Consider the following 23,236-nt stretch of genomic DNA (forward strand, 5'->3'; position numbering starts at 1 on the left):
TTATGACTGAGTTTGAGGCAGTGGTGGGGGAACTCCAGGCCTCAATGGCCGGTGTCCTGCAGCTTTTAGATGTGTCCTTGATCCAACACAGCTGATTCAAATTGCTAAATTACCTCAACATGTTTTGAAGTTCTCCAGAGGCCTGGTAAAAAACACATTTGATTCAGGTGTGTTGACCCAGGGTGCAATCTAAAATCTAAAATATGCAGGACACTGTCACATGAGACCTGGAGTCCCCCCCTCTGTTAAAGCATCCCAGTACTGAGGCTGTGCTTATCAGGGTTACAAATGATATCTTAAGAACAAATGATATGGGCAGGTGTTCTATCCTTGTATTACTTCACAAATGTGTTCTTTACCTCACGCTGGCGTCCTCAGTCCAAAGACATGCACGCTGGAGTGAATTGTTGTGTTCATTGATATAATTGAATAATCTGGGCTGGATTTAGGTGGTGGCTGTGGCTCAGTAAGTTAATTTTGTCAACTGTAATTAACTTGCATCTATTGCAGTGTATTTAAGAGCATGTCAGGCGTAGGTTAAAAGTACTTTTTAATGAATGTTTGTGTAATAGGTGAATGAGGATGGTACCAAGAAAGCACTTTGAGTGCTCAAATTGCTTCAGTCCAACTGCAACCCTGAATTGGATGAGCAGAAGAAAATGGATGAGCTCAAAGTTTGCAAAATCAAGGAAATTTTCCTACTGGTTTTTTCCCTCCATCTATGAGTTATTTAAAGTGGAAAATGAGAACTTGCTCCAGAATTTGAAGGAGGAAAAAAGTTTATTTTTCTTTGCTTTGTTGCTGCTGTTGACTGGGGCGCCCCTCAGCCCTGAGAGGTGAGTGGGGTGGTGGGAGTCCCCACCGGGCACATGAAAGAGGAGGAGCCGGAGGAGGGGTTTTCTTGAAAGGCTGTGACAGGACCTATCCCTGCAGAAACGAGTAAAGGATGGTCAGAGGAAGGTGAGCCATTAGTGAGGAGCGAGTAGTTTCCACAGTGTTTTCCAGCTGACCAAAGAGACTCGCGTGACTGCTCCTACTTAGGATTCCTGTAGAGACACGTGTTGTAGACCGAGAAATAAACTCCAACAGCAACCAATTAATTTTTATTCTGCTTCCTCCTCCTTTTTTTAACCAAACACGCAAACGCTTTAAATGCAACGCTGTCTGATCTATGAGAAAGCCATGGCAGCCAACACGAAGAACGGCGGGAGTTCGCTCAACAACAACAACTGCAAAGACCACAGCGGGAGGAAGCTGCTGGTCGGAGTGGATCTGTTCTGCCTGTTTTTAGGTAAGAGTCGCGTCACGTTACTGTGGGCACCTTTGGCGGGAAGTTTGCGGCTTCTTGCTCGTTTCATTGTTACTCCTGGCGTGTTTCAAACGGACAGTTTCTCGCTCGTGTGCGGCTGCCCCGGCTTATACTCGATACCAGGGATGCCGAGCTCGTTTGATGTCGTGACACTTTCTTTAAGAGAAAACTAGTTTTTTACTGCACATTTCATTCCCGAGGCTTCTCAATATAAGAAAAAGAAGTGCAGTTTCACGTAGAAATGCTGCAGCATGTCAGTGGAAGAAAGTGGACTCTGCAAGACTCTTTGGGCGGAAATTGTAAGAAACAAATGTGTGAAAGTCCGCCCAGGCTGTCCTGTATTAATAAAGCTGAAATTTTTGGTAATTCATTCATTGTATTTATTTATTTTCTGTGGAGGCGTAAAAAGAACAGGCATGTAGATTGTGGGGAAAACTGAACTTTACTGTCATTTAATGATTTATCGGTAGCTTCATTGCTGTAGTATGTATGGCTGTGGGGGAAAGTCTTAATCAGTAGAAAAAGCTGTAGAAAAATTCTGAATATTCAGTTTAAAGGTCAAAATGTATTCCTTATTTTCCAAAGACATTCACATTAAAGTCCTTCCCAGGCCGATTCTAGTCCTCAGACCATATGTTTCACACCACTGAGTAATAATATAAATGTCTTTTTCCTGTAGTTCATTTGTGATATTAAAACACTGCATTTGTATCTCTTTTCTTTATGTCTGCTGTAAAAATGTGTATTAAATAAGACAAAAAGTGATAATATCACATGTGATTCTGCCACACCAGCTTTCACAAACTTTGTAACTGAAGCAAAGCAGTGGCTACTCTGGCCTGTTTATTTAGCTATTAAAGTACATGTGGATTTCCAAAAGTTACATTAGCTTAATCCCTAAAAAATGCAGTCCAAGTGGAAAGAAATTAATAAAGTGCTCCGGGAGGGATATACATTTCTTTGGTCTCCACCCACACCTGTGTGGACTTCTGCTTTGACTGTTCATTTTATTTTCCAGAATGGCCCACATTCCAAAGCAGCTGGAATTCTTCAGATCTGAACATCTGGCATAATATTTCTGTGTGTGTGGTGTAATTAAGGGAAGTGGTGAAAAGGTCAGAGCTGAGTGTGTGTGTGTGTGTGTGTGGATCCATTCTGGTCCTGTGATGTTCAGCAGCTGCACACACTGGGTGAAACATTCAGAACATGAAAGTCCCAGTTTTAAAAGTGGGGAGGGTGCTGTGTGGTTCAGACCTTTGACTTCATTTTCTGCTGTGATACAACCACATGTTTGCATTGTGTTGTTCACTGGAATATTGGTGTAAAGTCATGATTGCAAACACCGCAGCAGTGGTAAGATAAAGCCGCAACTATACTGGATAGCAGTTAAGCTATTGTTAACAGTGGTTTAGACTACAAACAATCTTTCTTTGACAAGCTATATTTAGTTTAAGTGTAATTTTATTTTTAGTATCTCTGTGGAGGGTAAATCCCCGTCGTTTCTTCTCTATGTACATAACTTCCCACAGAGAAGCTTGTCAACAAACCAAGAGTGTTTTTTCTGGCTAAAGATGTGGCTTGAACAGAGCAACCACAAGGAGGAAACGTCTGGCCAGCGCTGGTTAATCACCACTTCTCCTTCATTCTCACACACTGATTTGTACTTCTGGGGAAAACTGCATCCCAGGATATTGCTCCCCAGCTCTGTCATGCACTGAGTGAATGTGCTCCCCATGGACCCGTCAGTGCATGTAAAGATAACAACAGGGGAAGTCGGCTGGATGAGAAAGTCATGCTGATTCAGTGTTGACTAGAACTGAATTGGGAGAAGGAAAAAGAAAGATGCCCCTCAATCAGCCCCGGGGCGAGGGGGTGATTGGGTTCACGTTTACTCTAAGCTGTAGCAACTGACTCTCCAGTTAATCGCGTGATCACGTTTACACGTGCCTTCGCCCACCTTCACAACTAAGCTGGTGATTGGCGGTTAATGGGTAACGATCTGAATTTTTTACCACACCTTTTTTTTTTTTTTTTTAAATCCCTTAAGGCCTGCTCACCAGAATGAGAAAAACAGAGAACCTCACTTTCATAATGCGTTTCATTACTAATTGTAATTGGATGCGTTGGAGGCCAACACAAGCCTCTACAAGCAAAACTGAAACTAAAAGTGTCTTTGTATTTAGAATTTGGTTAAACGGAGCCTTTGGGAATAGTAAACATGAGCTTTCTTTCTGAAACGAGTTATTTCCAGTTAATCCAGTTATTTCCAGGAACCCGTAGGCTCCTAGATTCCTTCTTGTGACACAATTTCCAAAAAAAAGCTTGACCCACAGACCTTTTGGAAAAGAGAAAAGCACTGAGGTGTTCCAGTTTAATAAATGTTTGTGTTAAATGAAATTGTTAGTCCAGTGTGGCAGTCAAGATGTGAGATTCACATTTGATTTCACTGGGATTTTCATTAAAACCCAAGCAGGCAGACCTGCGCCAACCCCCCACCCCCATGCTGAAATTGTGAAGTAGCTCAATTGCTCTGTGTGTGTGTGTGTGTGTGTGTGTGTGTGTGTGGTGAAAACAACTTCATCTGTGTATATGTCACAGCTGCCTCAGACGTGTATGTATACTTTTTTAGGCCAGCAGACAGCGAGGGATCCCTGCAAGTGGAAAATGTGCGTCTGTTTGTTTTTAATAGCCGTGTTGGCGAATGCCTCCTGGAGTATAGTGAGGATTGAATTCGGAGTGTGCGTTTACTGCATATTTATTCTAGTTTCCACAAGGTGTGGCTGCATGGAGCTGTCAGATCTTGATGATGTGTCTTCTGCCGTGTTTCGACGTTACGCCGCGCTCATTCGTGAGCTGAAAAAGTCATCATCGGTCTTCATTTACGGGGTTTGCTTATTTTCACATTTTGTCTCCACAGTTGTTTTGGAGAAGAGGTGCGAGAAGGAGATCATGAACTGCAGGAAAAAAAAATCTTCCAGCATTCTGCTTGTTTTTTATTGTCTTTGGGCCGATGCTGCTAGTGCGAAAGGCAGACTCACGGCTGCTGACTGGTGTTGTTGTTGGCAGTGATGAGGACACCCTCCACCCCCTTGCCCTCCCCCCCTGACTTTTAGATGAGGGGAAAAGGAGGGGAGGGAAAATCCCAAGATGCCACACTCACTGCTGATGCTGCAGCTCTGTTTCGGATGCAGGGGGTCAAAGGACTGTGGAAGAAAAACCTGAGGCAAGCAGGGGTCACATTTCTTCTTTTCTTTTTTTTTAATATATTCCAATCACTGCTTTGGAACCGTTGACCTCACGCTGGTTCCTCAAAAGCTGTGACCTCTTAAGTTCATCAGGCCGTTTGCCATCCATTGGTTTCTTTCCATCAGTCTCTGGCCTTGTGGTTTGTGGGTTTGCAAATGTGTTTAGATGCAGTCGCAGGGGTCGGGGCTCTCGGGTCAATGTGCTTCGCATGTAGCATTTTGAGCTTCTGTGCCCTTTTTTTTTTTTATTTTTATTATTATTATTTTCCCTCCCTAAATCCTTTGTATCAGCAGTTTGAACAGACTAAGTCCCTGCTTTGGAAAGGCTCGTGTTGCTCTTTTCATAGCCAGACTAACCAAACTGAAGGGATCAGACATGCAGGATTTAGCAGACTTTAAACTGCAGTGTATTTTTACAGTTCCAGAGCTGTTAATGTCCCACCCTGCGCTTTTTCTTTTTTCTTCTTCACTGGACCTGCTTCACAGCCGCTCCATCCAGGTGTTTGGTTGAAGAACAACAGTGAAAGCGAGAGATTAATAATATGAATCCTGCTGAATGTGGCAGGACTTACCCTGGCATTCAGGGTGCCAGAGTTCTGTCTGTAACCTGAGCCCAGCCCACAGCTGAACCTTCAAAGGCACCCCCGAGTCAGCTGTATGTTTGTGTGTGTGGATGTAAAGGGGCTCAGCAGTGACTGGAGCATGTGTTGACATTTATTTTGAGAAATTGTGCCCGCTCCCCCCCCAAAACGACCACCAGTCTGCTTGTTTTTCTTTGTGTCTGCAGATCGCGGACGTCTTCAGAGAGTGGCTCGAAAGCTAAACGTTGCTTTGAAGTCGTTTGAAAGTGTGTTTTCCAAATTCTGTCCGAGATTTGAGGCCTCCCCCTGGGTACCCTCGAATATCAAAGTCCTCGCTGAAGTCTGTTAGGAAATTGACGGGGAAAATAAGCTGTTTTGGGGGGGAGGGGGTTGGCTTGCATCTTAACTACGCCCACTCTGTTTGTTGTCGGAAGACAAATAAGATCTTTTTGGCACTTTTGCCGAAAAACACGCAGTCTATCGGACACAAACACCTCCCCCGAGGCGTCTTTTAAAAGGGCCTTTTTAAGAGTAAGAGCACTTCGGCAGGAAAGGAAGGAGGACTGATAGCGTGTGTTTTTTCTTGTCAGTTAACTGCAGCATTGCCTCCTAAGAACAGGGCCCATCTTACCCTCTTAATGGGAACTTGAAATCATTTGATGCTATTCTCGGCTCAAGCGGTTCACTTAAGTCAAGTGCAAAATGGTGATGATTTGATTTAATGGTTATCATTTTTTCTTCTTTTTACGATAACGGGCAAACGGGATGCGATAAGCTCGTAAACTTACTGTAAATGTTTTAAATGTGTTTTGTTTTTTCTCTCTGTTGATCCAACGTGTCTGTGTTTGTGGTCCTGTGTCTGTCCAACCATGCAGTGATGCTCGTTGCCGTGCTGTTGCACAAATTTCCCTTCCCGCCTTACCAGAGAGGATTCTCCTGCAGTGACAGCAGCATCAATCTGCCTTATAAGAACAGCACAGTGTCCACTGCGCTGCTCACGGCAGTGGGCTTCACTGTGCCTGTGGTCTCAGTAAGTTCCTGCGCGGTGAAGTAAGAAAACGAGAGAACACGTCGGGACGCTCTCAGTTCATTACCGGCTGCACTGTGACACCTTAGGGGGGGTCTGATTGGTTCAGCAGCCTCTCACTCACTCTCAGTGGTTTTGTCTCATTGACTGTAAATCACGTACATTACCGCCAACCATTTTCCACTGCGCGGTATCGTTAACTTTTAGATTTAATTGCTACCCTTCAGGCTGCCTCGGTTTCCATTTATTTCACTGCTTCAATAAAATTAAATATTTTACACGTTTAGAAATGGGACTATATAATAATGCAATTACCAGCAACTCCCTAAGATGATCAAAGAGTCATCTAGTCTATGAAATCTTAAATGATCCTAAAAACACACACAGTTTCCCACACTCTTGCTTATGTACGTTTTTAAAAAGAGATTTTCAATTCACTAAATTTTCTGTCGTCTGCTGGGATTTGGATATATGCGTTATCCCAAAAAAAGATATCTGAGCTCGTTTTTCTATCAGAGAATAAGTCCGTTTTCAGCTGGCTTGGAGAGTTACAGATAAGTCTGAAAGCAGTGATTGTCCAAAATCCGTCTTAAAACGTGTTGTATTTTAACAAAACTGGAATAATTTCTCCATCGGTTGTGGATAGCAGCCACAGAATGAACTGAGCCGGTCCCACGTGTTCGCTCGTTACCTCTTGCTTGTACCCGCGTCCTCCTGTAATTTGCGTGGCATTAACCCAGCACCTCCGTCTCTCTTTCTCCCTCTCCCTTTCTTCTCCATCACCCATCCCCACCAACCCTCCTTCCTCTCTGTGCCGCTCGCTGCTTCTTCACACTAGCCGGCCTGCCTTTCTTGGTCATTGAAACCAGCGCAGTTCAGCCTTACCATAGAGGGTTTTACTGCGACGATGAGTCCATCAAGTATCCGGCCAAAAACGGAGACACCATTAGCGACGGTGTGCTTAGCGCTGCTGGCATTCTAATCTCCATCCTCTCTGTAAGTCCTCTCACCCTGACCACTAATGTCATCACCTCCTCTCATGTTTTTGCACCTTGCCCATATACTAGCAGCACCGTTGAACTGCAGTTGATGTTAACCACATCCTTTGTCATCATCCATCAGTCTTTATTCATTGTTACAGCCAAGTGTCCAGCACAGACGATTTGTAGTAACGCTGATACACTTTTCCAGCTGTTAGGTTAGAACAGTTGTGTTTTTCACCAAGTAAACCTGCAATCTTCTCTGTGCGCTTTACTGTATGTGCTGAGAAATGCGGGGTTTATCGCTGGGCTTTATCTTACAGTTGATGCGTTCTGGCCATAAACTGAGATTGTCCCGGGAGATGGCTGGAACGACGACTCCTCGTACCTGCACCATCACACCTTATTATTCGTTTCACCCCGTTCTAGATAACAGTCAGTCAACATTTTCTCAGGGCTTTGCCTTGGGGGATGAGGGGTGGGATTTAAGATGATTCAGGTGATTTGAGTAGGTTTTTGGAAATTCCTGTGAGAAAGCGATGATGACGAACCTGTGCACATTTCCTGGATATCAAATTTTTATTTGCCACGATGATGAAGCCCAATGGCCCTTTCTGCTCCAGATAATGTTGCTGCTTCAGGTTTCAGATGGCCATCAGCGGGCCCTGCAGAGAGAAGCCTAACATTTCACAAACACCTCAGAGTGCACAGCTGCACTGCGGCTCAAAATAATCCAATAGAAACGCTTATAACTGCATATTTTAATAGTGCAAACACTAAATATATCTTAAGCTGTCATCCTTATGAAAATCAGGAGAAAATATTTTAGGTATCCTTTCTGAAAAAATCCATGAATAGTTTGGAATTAGGGTCCACAGAAAAATCCCCAAATAGGCGGAAGGTCGACTGTGAAGATTAATTCTATTGTTCTAGTGCATTTCCAGTTCACTAGTTACGTAAACGGCTATTAAACATTACATCTCAGCAAACTACAAACCTTCAGCAGGCATTAAAGGCCTCACACTGGTGATCACAGTAAAGGAACTGTGGTACGATACCGTAGATTCTTTGATCGTGGTTTTAGAATTGCGACAGGATAAATGCACACACAGTATTTTAAACAAATACCACTGACATGCAAGAAAGTGAGCACAAACATCCAAATCACACACAATAACGGATAAATAAGACTAAAATAAATGGACAAGCAGCCTGGACAGGAACATGGAGCATACACACATTAATGATAAAAAGAATAATGATGATGATGATGATAATTCTGCTCAGCGCTGCTGCAGCACATGCTGTCACCTGACAGAGCGACATGTCGCCGGCTGTCATCATCTCGCCCTGCAGTCACCAGAGCAGACTCTGGGCCCTCAGGGGCTTTTAATGGTGAGGAGACCTGGCTGTGCAATTATGGTTGATGCAATGGTTGTTTGGTTAAATACTGTAATTGCTGGGGTGGAATTGTGGCGAAAGCCCCAAACAAGAAGGCTCTGCCAAATATCGCATTTTCCCCTGGCGCAACATGACTTTAAAATCCACGTTTTCTTTTTTTTCTTTTTCCCCCCCTGGAGCGTTCTGGCCAACCTCTGTTTTCTGAACCAGAAGGCGCAAACATTAAGCCATTTAGTGCTTCATTTCCCACTATAGAACTAGAATCCAATGTGTCGTAAATGATTTATGCCCAACTTTATTAGAAGGGAAGAAAACACTGTGTCACTTTGGAAATGCGAAACTTTCGACATAAGCCACAAATTAGTGTCCTGCCCCACGATTATCTTTGAGGTTTCAGTGCAACAGGCATAGATTCTCGAATGCCAGCTCGTTCGCAAAGTATAAAACAAAACAAATCTCTCAAAGAAGGGGAACCAGATGTGTTTTGTCCCCCTTCCCCTCTTTCCCATGAAAGCCGCTGAGCTGTGTCGAGCCGGCTCTAAAGGCCTGAATGGTGGGAAAATGACGCGCTCGCACTATCAGCTTGTTAAATCTTCTTAAGGGGCTATCCCTCCACAGAGAGACTTTCCCAGAATCCGACTTATTTCTGTGCCGTTCGAAAGAATTTCTTATGAAGCTGAGACACTAACATGAAAACAACTCACACGTCCCTTGTGAAATCTGAGCTGTTTCGGTAAGGCGGCCAGCGGAGGGGAAAAACAAACGTGCCCCCGACGTGCGCCTGTGGAGTCTGGCCTCCAGAATCAGACACAGCACCCAGCTCAGCGATTCTCCTGATTAGAACCACTGGGGCCCGGCCCCTCCTCCCTCCTCCGATGCTGACTTCCATCCTTCCACTCTCGAGCTGAGACAACAGCGGATGAGGAGGAAGGGGAGGAGGGAGGCTGAGGGGGGACTGCGAGGCGTTTTTTGAGCTCCAGCAGCTGTTTTGAGTTACCTCCTCCTAAACATGCCTCACTCCATCAGTCGCTGGTTTAGACTGCGGTCTATTTACACACTTCTAGAAAACTATACAAGGTGGACTCGGTCTGACACCCCCCTCCTGTCGTCTCACTGTTGTTATAGTTGTAGAATGGCACAGGTAAACACTTCAAACTCTAAACAAGCTCTTCTCGAGCCCCTTCTCAAAGAAATCACTGCATTCTCGTAGCTGTAATAACAACATCTACGGTCTTAATAGTTAATAGTGTGTTCATTATTTATTTGTTCTGATATTTAAAATATAAATGAATAGAAGCTCCCTCAGGAATAGGTCTTTGTTGTCTTTGTTACCAGTCGTGTCACTGACATTGCTTTCCCGTCTCTCCCCCTCAGATTATAATTGGTGAGAGCTACAGGATCTACTTTTTGAATGAAGGCTCCAAGTCTTTTGTGGGGAACCCGTACATTTCCGCTCTGTACAAGCAGGTCGGGGTGTTCATCTTTGGCTGTGCAGTCAGCCACTCCTTCACCAATATCGCCAAAGTGTCAGTGGGCCGTCTGCGTCCTCACTTTCTTGACGTGTGCGATCCTGACTTCTCCACGGTCAACTGCTCTCTGGGCTACATCACTGACTACCAGTGTCGGGGCCTGGAGAGCAAAGTTCAAGAGGCCAGGTATAACGGGCAAAGCTCAAAATGTTCTAAATATCCCAAATAAAATGCTTGATTGGCCGCTGTGTTTTTTAAGCCGTTTCAACATGCTGACTGCCATCTGCTCTCCTCAGGAAGTCTTTCTTCTCTGGACATGCATCCTTCTCCATGTACACGATGCTTTATTTGGTGGTAAGTTTCTGACCTTTTTATTCTCGTACCATCTTACTCATCCTGTTATTCTCTGCATGAATACTCAGTATGTCAACGTCTCTCTCTTGCAGTTTTACCTCCAGTCTCGCTTTACTTGGCATGGAGCCCGTCTGCTTCGCCCTTTAACCCAGTTCACCCTCATCATGATGTCTTTCTACACCGGCTTGTCCCGCGTGTCTGATCACAAGCACCACCCCACTGACGTGCTGGCTGGTTTCGTACAAGGAGCCCTGGTGGCTTACTGCATAGTGAGTGGCTGTGTTGCAAACTAGTGCACTAGATTTGTTCAGAAATCGAAGAGCGCTCAGGCTAAATCTTTCTAATAGAATGATGCCGTTCTAGTGGACAATCACCTCGCTTTTATTTTGAAAGTTCAGTCGTTGCTAACCAAAAAGCCCACCTTGCGTTTCTCTAGTGGCTTCTTTGCCCACCAGGTTGGTGTTGTGGATGTCCTCACTCTCATTAAGCTACTTAACAAGAGGGGATCTTGTCCAATCGTTAGATTTTCTCCAACTACTATCCTACTCCTGCATCACCACAAATGTTTATCTGTAGAAAATGATGCTTTTTTTGTGTGTGGATGCTGTTGGGGTCTATATGTTAAGTCTTAGGATGACAGTGAGCATTATCTATGGAGCGTAAACTAAAGGTTTCCATATCAGTATGTAAGAAAATGACAATGGTAATGATGTTCTATATTGGGTGAGACTGTGCCTTGTAAATGATGCAAAGATTTTTTTTCCTTTCATCATTTAGACGCACAGTCGGTTTATAATTTATGTTGCAAAAAGCATGTTTACAAGTGGAAAAAGCAAAGGGACCACATACAGAACCCTGAGGAACACCAAACTGTATTTCTAAAGGACAGAAAGTACGAGTGAAAGTAGGAGGAGTAAGACTTTAAATGGGAGGAACAAAATACATTTGTCTAGTACTGACATACTCATAAAAATCCCTCCATGTAAACAATGCATTGTCTATTTTCTATCTTACATTCTTAATGTTATTTGATTACATTTTTAACATTTTTAACATTTTGCCCCTTTGCGATGCTCAGACGTTAAAGGAGTGTTCTCTCTATGCTCTCCACAGGTCTTCTTTGTGTCAGACTTGTTCAAGCCCAAAGGAAGACGCTCTACTTTGTCTTCAACCCCTCTGAAGAAAGAACTTGTTCCCACCGTAGACATCAGAGAGCGGAGCAACCACCTCATCATAGCATAGAGAAGGCTGCAGAGTGACTGTATATAACCCTGACCTGTGCCTTTTTTATTTTTTTAAATTAAATCACAACTACAGCCACTAGTCAATACTGAATAATGGAAACTTCAAAGATCTGGAACATGCAGACAAATCCAGAGTCTTGAACATCTCACTGGATGAGAAGACGCTGCGGAAAAGCAGTTAAGCGACTTTAGCTCTCTGAATGGAAATTTGTCTTTATTTCCCCTCCGATTTACCAGACGATCTCAGAGTGGAAAAGAGAGCTGACCTCCTTTTGATTAAGAGATCCTTGTCCCTGTTTTGTGTTATGAAGATTTCTGGAGATGTCAACTGTCAGCTTAGAAATGGCAGCTGTAAACAAAGCTGTGCGGCTTTCTTGCCTCAGCTGCATCTATGAGTCCCGGGGTGCTACTCTGCTCCTGCCACTCGCTCACTGTGTGACCTGTCCTAACAAACCATGGCAACCAAACAAATTCCTTAATTTCAGGAAGGATGTTGTTTTTGTTTGGTTTGATTGCAACACAAGCAGTCTGTGTGATTTATAGCACTAAACTCGGTATTCTTTGTCACCACTTGAATGACATAAAGTGAAGCTTTTGGAAAGCTTTGTAAGCCGTCAAGTTTAAAAAAAATAAAAAATAAAAAATGTGCACGATGTAATGTTGCTTAGAAGCTGCACATAAGTAACAGTAGTTGGGAAGTACAGTGAAGGCGTATGTTTTGGATGTGGGCCTGTTTCTGCTGGGCAGGACAAGCCCACACTGAGCCATTTAATGAAATGCCTGTTGTATGTACCAAGCGGGTACTCACAAGTGTGTGTGTGCGCGTGTGTGCGCGTGTGTGTGTGTGTGTGTGTGTGTGTGTGTGTTCAGTACATCTGTATATGCACACATACACCTAAAAACAACAAGATGCGCACTCATAGAGCAGCAGCTACCCGTTTCAGGACCAAAGCACAATTTAGTCATTATTTTCAGCACATTGTAAATAACTCAAAGTCATGTAAAGTAACACAAAAGGGCTAGCAACAAGCTAGGGCTAGCTCTGCATTATATAATAGACGACCATTTTATAATGATGCCAGTATATTTGTATGTTTTTAATGTAATTACCTAGCACAATGATAACTGTTACCACTGGGTGAAATATCAAAATGTCATCCTAACTCGACGGAGTTGAAACTTTAGTCTGACATGTTTATAAATGTACTTTATATAGAATCTGAGCATTCTTGTATATATTTTTAATTTTTTCCCCCACGTGTTGTGTTGTTCGTGCTGTGCGTGTGTACAGCAGGCATTTTGGTGAAATGTCCACTATGACTCTGACACCTGTGTAAATGGAATACGAGCTTCTTGAAGAGGCAGAGCATGAATATTAAGTTTTATAAAAAACAAAGCTCTCTAAGCAGACAGCTTCAGTACTTTTTTTCTTTTCTTTTTTTTTTATAGAGTTTGAGTATTTTTCTAACTTTGTGAAATTTTGTACGATGAAACTGTGTGACTATATCAAAATAAAAATGTCTTTAATAAAACGCCTAAAACCAAGAGCGAGAGTGTGTTTGGTTTGTTATTTTACTTGAAGACAAAAAAGAAATTCTCCGAAATTCTCTTTCTTTATATCTCGGTATAGTCGCTGGCAAGCCAGTGCGTGTGATGGAGCGATTTTTGGGTGTGGGGCAATACTAGACTTCCATGCACAGCTTCCTGTGGGGGAAATGGTGAACATTCCAGGCTTTAACCCCTCTCCCCAATGGCTCGCTGGAATAATATAGAGTCCACACAAACTATGGCAGAGCGGTAAAATACATTCACATGTGAAAACGCTTGCAGGCTATATAGTTTGCCTGCCCTTATATACTTCTATGTTGCCTGTAAATGTATATGTTATCCACAGGTTGTGCTGTTTAACTGTACGTTTCTTTATGTGCCAGCATGTTCTCCTGAGCTGCTGAGGCACGACACCCAGAGGGAGACCAGAACTGATTAGTTTAATAAGCTGCAAAATGTGTTTTGTTTATATGACTATGTCAGGAGTAATGCTATTGTGTACCAGCTGCCTTGTGTTATGCTACTACTAAATTACTGTTTCCAGTGTCTTAATTTGCCATGAGACTACACCATACTGTGTGTGTGTGTGTGTGTGTGTGTGTCCACTCTGAGCTAGGCTACATTATGGGTTATTTTTAGGTATTCTATCTGGAACACAGTCCAAAACAAAACATCTCAACAATTCCTGAATGGATTCACATAGCTGCAGTACAGACCTTTTTTGTACACTGATACTCCTTTCTGCAAATCTGGCAAACGGGCCGTTGCTGGTTCATGTAAAAAGCATTACTACAGCTGTGTTACTGTCACCAGAAACTCTGCATTTAAAAATCGGGCATATTTAGATGCTGATGGGATTAATAACAGTGTTAAGGGCTTGAATCTAACAGACGTCTGTTTTCACGTAAATGTTCAGCACTCCAACTTTGAATTACATTTGCTCTCTATAGAGAATGAACCCAGTTATTTATGGTGGTGATCATCACAGTGTAAAACTAAGGCAGGAATATCAGTCTGTGCAGAAATCATAAGCCATTTTGATACCATTTCATTGGCTTTGCACAATAAGTGCACTGGAGAGGCAACAACAAGACCCCCGTCAAGAAAGGGAACAGTTCCTCTTTCTTAAATATTGCAGATTTGTTGACTGCACATCCATGATGAAAATCTCCCATTCCAAAGGTGCACAGGCACCTGTCTGCAGCATCCAAATGTGCAGGTTTGACCTGTCACATGATCATAGATGCACTTTTGCATGCCCTGGTTGTAACAAGTGGTTATTTGACTTACTGTTGCCTTCCTATCAGCTGGAAGCAGTCTGGCCATTCTCCTCTGACCTCAATGAGGCATTTTATATTTCCTTCTTTATGGGCCATTCTCTGTAAACCCTAGATATGACTATGCAGGAAAATCCCAGTAGATCAGCAGTTTCTGAGATATGTTCCGCCCTGTCTGGCACCGACAACCACGCCACATTCAAAGTCAGTTAAATCACCTTTCTTCACAGGTCGTCTTGGCCTAAACAAATTGAGTTGCTGCCATGTGATCACTTGATTACATATTTGTATCCGAAAGCAGTCGAATGGGGTTTTTTTTTTTTTGTTTGTTTGTTTGTTTGTTTGTTTGTTTGTTTGTTTCTTTCTTTCTTTCTTTCTTTCTTTCTTTCTTTCTTTCTTTCTTTCTTTCTTTCTTTCTTTCTTTCTTTCTTTCTTTCTTGAATGTGATTCAGAGGCTTTCTTAATCAGAAGCTCTCAGCTCTGAAATACTGAAATACTTTCATGTGGTTTGGAGGGGGGAACAAAAAGAGAAGTTGCTGCTGTGTTTTCCCACTGTGGTTTAACTCCTGATATTTGTGAAGTAATTACTCTGTGTGACTTACAAATTCTTCCCATGAACTCTGCGGCAGTGTTGTGGTCGGTCTGAAGTCTTGCTTCTTTGTTGTTTGCCCCCTGCACACACAGAGACTTTAAAAGCCATCTAAGATTATTTGTCATGCAACTCTTATTAGCGATGGTGTTTCTGGTCATGCGTGCACAATGTTCCGAGGGCATCCTTTCAGATGTTTTTTGGTAGTTTGGACAGAAAAGAAAAACAGCATTTGTGTAGTTGTAGTTTTTTTTTTTTTTAATTAATGCAGTTAGAAGAAAACAAAACCTGGTCTATTCTTCGACAAAGTTTGGCCTTGCTGCTCCTTCCGTCAACTTTGAAGCCTGTCGTGGAGTTTGACGCCACATGATATTATTGGCAGGACTTGCTGAGGTCACTGGTCCTCTCCCTCTGACAGATGGAGGGATGCTGAGAGGAAGCGTGGCACACCCTCCGAGTGCCCTCGCTGATAAGTGACCTCATTACGGCTCCGCTGGGCATGTTTTTCTTATTCACAGAACAGAATGATGACGGCTGGCTCCTCGGGGGACCTCGGCTTTTGAGCTGTGCCAAGTTTTCTGACTTTCTGAGAGTTTTTCTCTTCTTGGCTCATGGCTCACATTTAGTTTCAAAGACAATCAGTACCAGGCTGAAATACTCACATTGCACTGAAACACATTGCGTTATCTGATGTCTCTATACCAGCAGCTTGTGAGAACATTTAAAGACCAGGTGTTTTTAACATGTTATTATGTAAGCTTATTTTACTCATGCTAATACAATACAAGCTAACGCCCCTTCTGAAACCTCTAAGCGCTAATGTTAGCCATAATATATTGCGTCCATGCCCAGAAGCTCTTATTCTTGGCAGAATCTTGGGGTTAAGTTCTGCTGCTGTAAGCAGTTTTCTGAATACGTGTCTCTTTCCTCTCTCCTCGTTTCTCTCTTTGTTCTCCTTGTACCTGCAGACTGTAAACATCAGGAGGAAGGCCAAATAACATTTGCTATGTCAGGACCCTCAGCCCAAAACACTATATATAAATATATAGACTACTTAGAGTTAGTAATGTTAGGATTGTACAGACACTACTGCTTGTTCCTGAAGTTTTTGAGACAGCTCTCTTTGTCTGTGGAAGTCACGTCACGTGTGGATGGCTGGCAATCATTATGTTTTTTTGATAGTGTCTTTTATTGCTTGTGATGGGGTGCTGATGATGATCGAACTATTGATCTGAGACATTTGTCTCAGATTCTGACATGTCCCAGCCTCAAAAGCGAGGGATGAGACCGATCAGATCTTTGAATGCTTTGAAAAGGAATCAGTTGACGTGATTCGGGCATTTGAGTTGGAATGACCCATAATCAGATTTTTCGAGGGATGATCCGTTTCAAATTTGATAACATGATTATGAGGTGGATTTTGCAGTTTTAGCTACCCTAACAACTACAACACTAATAGAAGGAATGGTGAAAACTTACAGACGATTGTAAGTTTCATTTAGTGGGAATTTTACTTTACTTTTACTGCTTTCTATCAAGTCAAATATATTGACCTCCATAAAATCTCAATACCCAAGCAACATGTTATTCAAAGCCATTAGTCACAGAAAACCTGCCTCTACGTACCCCAGAAACATATTCCATCCCAGTCCCAACTCCTCAAACTGATTTCCCAATCCCAAATCCCAAGGCCATGTACTCCCTCTTATTTCTTTCTCCGCTGAAGAATTTGAACAAATTACCTCCATATGTGTCTGAAGGAGTCCCATGGGAGGAGGGCCAAGAAGAATATAGTGCTGACAGAACACAAACACTGACTTCATCAAACATTGCAGGCATGCTCTGATGCTCACCATATGCTCACCTGGCACTAGCAGGCATTTGCTGACAGCACAGCAGCATCTCACCAGTGAGGTTCTTTATCTTCTTCTGCCACATGTTCAGTATCTGAGGAGCGGAGGCGCGCGGAGGCTGGTCATGGTAGCTGCTATCACCGCTGAGGCAAAACATCACCACACAGCGGAGGGTCTGTGTTTATACAAGCCTTCAAATGATAAGTTAACAGTGAGAAAGCAAAGATTGAAAATGTCAATCAAATTTCAATATTTCTTGTGTACGTTAACAAAATCGCTCTCTGTGGAGCCTCAAAGAAGCCGAGAGGAAGACCGAGTATACGTTTCCATTGGTGACTGACGTTACACCTCAGGTACTGCACTCGGCCCACTGAAACCTGTATTTCCACTGGCACCTGGCCAGAGGCTTTTGACCTTGTTCGCTTTCGTTCTCATGCCATTTGCCGGTGACCTTTCAGGCAATGAAAAGCATGCCTCTGGAGAAATATCGCTTACAGAAAGCCTTCGCCGGTTTTAAAGAGAAAAATCACCTAATTAAGCGCAGCAGTAATTCATACAATCATCAATGTGTCTGGAGCTATGGTCCTCCCTCTGCGCTGACCTCCACCATTAGGAATGTGTGATTCAGCAGGGGAGAGAAAAGTGGACTGCTCCTATCTACTGAGTGCCAAGCTGTGCTGTAACAGAGCTATGGGCTGATCCAGAGGGACTCCATCAGCGGGCTCTGCCTCCTCCCAGGCGTCTTTAACAGCACAACATGCACAGATAGATTGAGGGGGAGGATCTTTAAGGATTTGGCAGTAACAGCCTTTCTGAGTACCAAAAGTGCTATTGCACTGAAGGCTGTTTTATTGTGTTGTGTTCCATTTGGACCCTCTGCTCAGCTGTTCGACTTGTTATTTGATGGTGGTTAGAGATCCTTATTAGAAATCCTGGGTGCTGGTTTAGCTCAGTGGGTGAGCAGGCGACCATGTGCCGGGTTTGAGTCTGATCTGCATGGCTTCCCATTTCTCTCTCCGTGCTTTCCTGTCTATCTTCACTGTTTCTATCCGATAAAGGCAACACACACACACACACACACACACAAAAAAGAACACATTCCACATTAGACTGAACAGTTATATAAGTTACCTTATTGCTGTTCTGCTGGACAACATTCACAAGAAAGCACTGATTACTAAAGTCACCCCATGGGAGGCCAGCAGATTGGAATCAGTGACTCTGAGCACACTGGAATTTTGATTTCTTTGCTCTGATCATCTAAACCTAGCATCAGCGTCTTTTTACTGGAGGAGGTAGACAAAATTCTGACAAAGCAACATGTGAGTCAAGTCATGCAGCTGACTCACATCTGGGAAAAGAGATGGAAGGTGATGACTTAAGCCTTGGAAATGAAAGTAGCTCCCAAAGCATGCGATAGCCTCAGTCTCTTCTCGTACCCAGCGCTTATTAGTGACAATGGGTCAAACGTGTGATGTGAAAGTGGTCACCTTCAGTGGAAAACCCACAGGAGATTGTGTCCATCAGCTGAACGGTGTGATTTTCTTAATCTGATTATTTTGGTTTTAAAACCCACAACTTGACACTTCACTGTCCTCGGTTCACCCTCCCTGCTGTCGTTGGCTCTGTTTGCAGCTTTTAAACCCTAATGCACTCTACAGGCAAACCTTAGCAGCTCAAAAGCCCGACGTAACCCTCGGCACTCGACGAAGAGTAAAACAGAGCAAAGAGGGAGAGAATATTGGACATCGTTTACAGACAGCTCCAGATCAATGATAATGTCAGCATTCCCACGAGTGGCCAAAAAATCAATAAATGCAGTTAGAAAAAAATAATAATACAAGAGGTGGGGATATTGATAGTTTTTCTGAAATGAGATGCTATATGTATTGATCAACTGGTGGTAGCTATATTGATTAAGTTGTTCATCAATATTTCTGTTGTTGTACATCTATTAGTGTAGCCTCCTTTAGTCTATACATGCATGTAATCTTGTTTATTGCTTATTTAATTAAGCTAGTAATAAAATAAGTATAATACATATGGATTAGTGCTTTGGTAATCTTCTGTGGACAGTATATTGATAAGTCTGGTGACTTGATGTCTATAATGATGGATTTACTGCAGTATGCATCACTAAATCGAATGAAAAAAGCAGAAATGTAGAAGTAAATGTCCAATTTCTACTATGAATTAGCTAATGTGTCAGCAGATACAGCAGTATTTGCAAGTAAAAAGTAAGTGCAATTTTGCAATTTCATTAGTGCAGCATCCATTTCAAGAGCAACATCCCAAAGTGTTTCAAAACAAAATGCTAGAACATAGAAAAAGTCTAAATGTTAAAGGGTCTAATGCTGGACTTCATTGGACTGTGTTGGTTTTAGCACAGTGTACCCAGTAAACTGTACTGCTTAACGTTTATCAAAAGTAGTATCAGAAGGGACATCAAACCAAAATATCTGAAATTCTTTCCTGTGTTGGAACTCGCATCAGTTCCCAGAGGTTTAAATGTTTTCTTGGGAAGGATAGGAAGATCTTTCCTCTGTGCACTGGATTCTCCAGCTCCTCCTTACTCCAGGCGGTAGAGATCCCTGAGTGATGCCTGGCCTTTCTCCAGAGCTCTGGGAGGAAAATCCTGTTTAATGTCTCCACAATAACATTCCCTGGGGTTATTTATTAAGGAATGTTAATGTGCTTAGAATCTACTAGCCAGTATGGCCTCTGACACAGGCTCCTCTGGGTTTTCCTATCAAGCATTCAATCAGGCGCAGCACTAGCTCTTTGGTGCCGCTGCCATCTGTTTAAACAACAAAGATTGATGCAGCAGGAATCTATTGATGACCCTGCAGTCAGACAGTGCGGCTTATCAGTGTGTGCACAAGCCTGCCCGGATGCTCATCCACGCAGTGTGCGCTTCTGCCTGTGTTTTGCTTCAGTCTGACATTGTAACGTGCAGCAGGAAACAGAAGCAGTTTAATGTTTGCGAGGCCTTCTGTAAAAAAAAATTCACGGACTACTTAGCATGCCTGTCATGCATTGTAAATGCTGTGTCCTCTTCCAGGATTTGTGCTTTATGTCATGGTTTGACTGAACACAACGCCATTACAGGATGTAAATGGGCCTCTCTTTACATGTGAGCTTCATTACTTTTCCACATTCATTTAATCTCTCTGTAGGTCCCTAAGTGGAAACAGATGCACAGAGCAGCGTGATTGCTTAACTAAAAATTCATGCACTGCAGGAGTTATTAACTAACAGTTCCCCTCTTTACACTGCACCTTTACTTTACAGTGTTTAGGCTTACTGTGAAATCCATAAAATAAATGTTTTCAAACACACACTTACTTGACTTCGACATCAATAATGCTTTCATATTTGCTATAAGGCGCCTCCAGCAGTGAGGCAAAATATAAATGATGCCATATAACTGATCATCAATATAAGCTAATGTTGTTATTTTTTTTAAAAAAATGTAGTTGCACAAAACAAACACCACAACAGTTTGACTTACCGTCGTGGGGGTGGTTTTAAAGACTAAAGAGAATGAAAGTTTATACACTTGCAGTTAAGAAGAAGGTGGGAACAAGAAATAATCAATTGAAATAAAGCATTATGAAAATTAAATTTTAGCAGGCACATTTTTTGAGCCACCCCAAATTTCTTTATATATGCTAGGAAAACTGGAAGTAGGTGCAGAACTTTTTGAATCAAGTACAAATTTATATTTAAATATAGTGTAAGTATAGTGTAAATCTCTACAATTCATGAGCATATAATGGAGGCAAGAGGGTGCACAACAACGTAGGTAAAACTGAAGTGGCAGAGAGAGTTGGGACTTAACATATCTGATGAGGAATGGTCACAAATCTGGAAAAAACAGCAGGCAACAGCATATCTCGTGTTTGGAGACTGCATTGCTGGAAAAATGTAATTAGATTTTTTATAACACCCAAAATTAGAAGCAAACACACTTCATTACCACATCCGTGTTGGAGAAGCTGTGGAGATGTAAATGTGAATCATTCCCATGTGTTCTGGTTCTGTCCCAAGATCGCAAAATCTAAGTCTTGTACATTATTATATCTTGGTGTCATTATGGAAAATGTGTTGAAAGAACATAGATACATATTAAAAATTATGATCAGGAAGCACCGATAAGCATGCCCAATAATAAGGCTCCAGGTCCAGACGGCTTTCCTGCAGAATTCTACAAAGAATTCTAGACGATTCTAGCACCAGTTTTTTACAGAACGTTGTTGGAAATCAAAGAAAAGGGCAGACTTCCATCAAATATGAATTCTGCAAACATTAATCTCCTGCTAAAACCAGGCAAAGACCCTGTATATCCCTCAAGCTATCGTCCAATATCCCTTATTAATGTAGACCTTAAAATAATCTGCAAAGCTCTCTCAAAGAGATTAGAGAAAATAACCCCCCTCCTAATTCATCCTGACCAAACTGGTTTCATAAAAGGTAGGCACTCATCAACAAATACACGTAGATTACTTAATTTGATAGACTACTCATACAGTAAAAACCTAGAAACTACAATATTCTCTTTAGATGCAGAAAAAGCATTTGACAGAGTTAACTGGAAATTTCTATTTGCAACTTTACACAAATTTGGTTTTGGATCTTCTTTCATAAACTGGTTAAAAATATTATATAATTCCCCAACAGCTTGTGTTAGAACAAATGACCAAACATCCTACAGCTTCTGTCTCCTGAGGGGCATCAGGCAGGGATGCCCACTCTCCCCTTCACTATTTGCAATTTTTATTGAACCACTAGCAGCAGCAATTAGACAGAATTCAGTAATTAAGGGCATAAAATGCAAGAACGTGGAACATAAAATCAGCCTTTATGCCTATGATGTGTTACTATTTCTCCAAAATTCACAAACCAATATCTCTGGGGTGATTGAATTGATAAACTCTTTTGCAAGAATATCAGATTACTCAATTAACTGGTCAAAATCTACAGTCCTCCCGATTAATTGCTCCCTCCATAATTCCTCTTCTACACCACTGCAATCGGGAAATATAAAATATTTAGGTATTAATGTTTCTCCCAAGCTTGCAGATCTAACTAAATTAAACCATATCCCACTTTTAAAGAAGGTAGAAGGCGATCTGGCTAGATGGAAATGTCTACCCATATCACTCATGGGAAGGGTCGCTGCTATAAAAATGATGGTCTTACCAAAAATAAATTATTTATTCTCAATGATCCCAACTAAACCGCCACAAGATTGGTTCAGATCTCTAGATTCATACGTGTCCAAATTCCTTTGGAAAAATAAACCCCCACGTATAAGCTTAAAAACACTACAAAAGACCAAGGATAAAGGAGGACTAGAACTACCTAACTTTCAGCACTACTTCTTAGCCAACAGGCTTCAGTTTATCTCAGGATGGCTAAAACACACCCTCTTAGATGAACCTTGGCTAGATGTAGAACAAGCACTTTGCAATAATCTAGAGATCTCAGACCTACCATTTATCAGCTCAAACATCCAACGACATGAATGCTTTAAAAGCATCAACATCAGCTCTTCTCTGACAGCATGGTGGGAGTTTCTAAAATTGACGGCGTCTTCATTAATCCCATGCAAACGTACACCTATCTGGAACAACCCTGACATATTACAAAACAATAATATGATAAACTTTTCAGATTGGAGTGGTAAAGGAATCAAATATTTAGAACATATACTAGAAGGAACAGAATTTATTCCATTTGACAGACTAGTTACACAATATGGGATCAACAAGAAAAGATTTTTAGAATATCAACAAATTAAATCCATAGTAAAAAAGAAATTTAAACCGGGTCAAGTTGAACTACAAACACCACCAAGTGTGGTTCAATTTCTTACTCTTAAAACCCCCAAATTACTATCCAAAATATACAGAATGCTTTCTAAAACAGATGAATCAATATCACTTCCTATTGCAAAATGGGAAGCGGATTTATCAGTTAACTTAGACCTAAACTTCTGGTCTCAGATTTGCTTAAAAACCTTTCATTTAATTAGAAATCCCAGTCTTCAATCAATTCAATACAAAATACTACATAGAGTGCACTATACAGGTCATCGGATGTTCAAGATGGGCTTTACGTCTACCAACAACTGCTCACACTGCCAAACCAATTCACCGGACAATTATATCCACGCTCTTTGGTTTTGGCGCAAGATATGTGAAGACTTATCGAAGTGTCTGAAATGTAACATTCCAACTTCCCCCTTAGTGTGTTTGTTGGGCAGCTTAGATAATGTCACTACAGATAAGAATGTAGCCCATATGGTTTTCACTGCCCTATGCATAGCCAAGAAAACTGTCCTCATGAACTGGAAA

General features: G+C 42.1%; 1 protein-coding gene across 2 annotated transcripts; it reads left to right on the top strand.

Annotated features, from left to right (window-relative positions):
- The first annotated feature begins 942 nt into the window (after positions 1-942).
- Positions 943-13,155, top strand: LOC146554029 (phospholipid phosphatase 3-like). 2 transcript variants are annotated; one of them, XM_085254560.1, is made up of 6 exons: positions 943-1,291; positions 6,011-6,165; positions 9,918-10,198; positions 10,309-10,366; positions 10,459-10,635; positions 11,480-13,155. In XM_085254560.1, exons 1-6 carry the CDS (start codon positions 1,153-1,155, stop codon positions 11,606-11,608), a joined length of 939 nt encoding a protein of 312 aa, XP_085110686.1. In that variant the 5' UTR covers positions 943-1,152; the 3' UTR covers positions 11,609-13,155. The 2 variants fall into 2 exon arrangements, with proteins under 2 accessions (XP_085110686.1, XP_085110685.1); XM_085254559.1 differs by lacking the exon at positions 6,011-6,165 and adding an exon at positions 7,001-7,158.
- Positions 13,156-23,236: the final 10,081 nt, after the last annotated feature.

The sequence above is a fragment of the Mchenga conophoros genome, linkage group LG18 (genome assembly GCF_057382185.1).
Source record: "Mchenga conophoros isolate Kocher_MC1m ecotype Shallow Benthic linkage group LG18, M_conophoros_male_GT1.1, whole genome shotgun sequence".
NCBI classification, from domain to species: Eukaryota; Metazoa; Chordata; class Actinopteri; order Cichliformes; family Cichlidae; genus Mchenga; species Mchenga conophoros.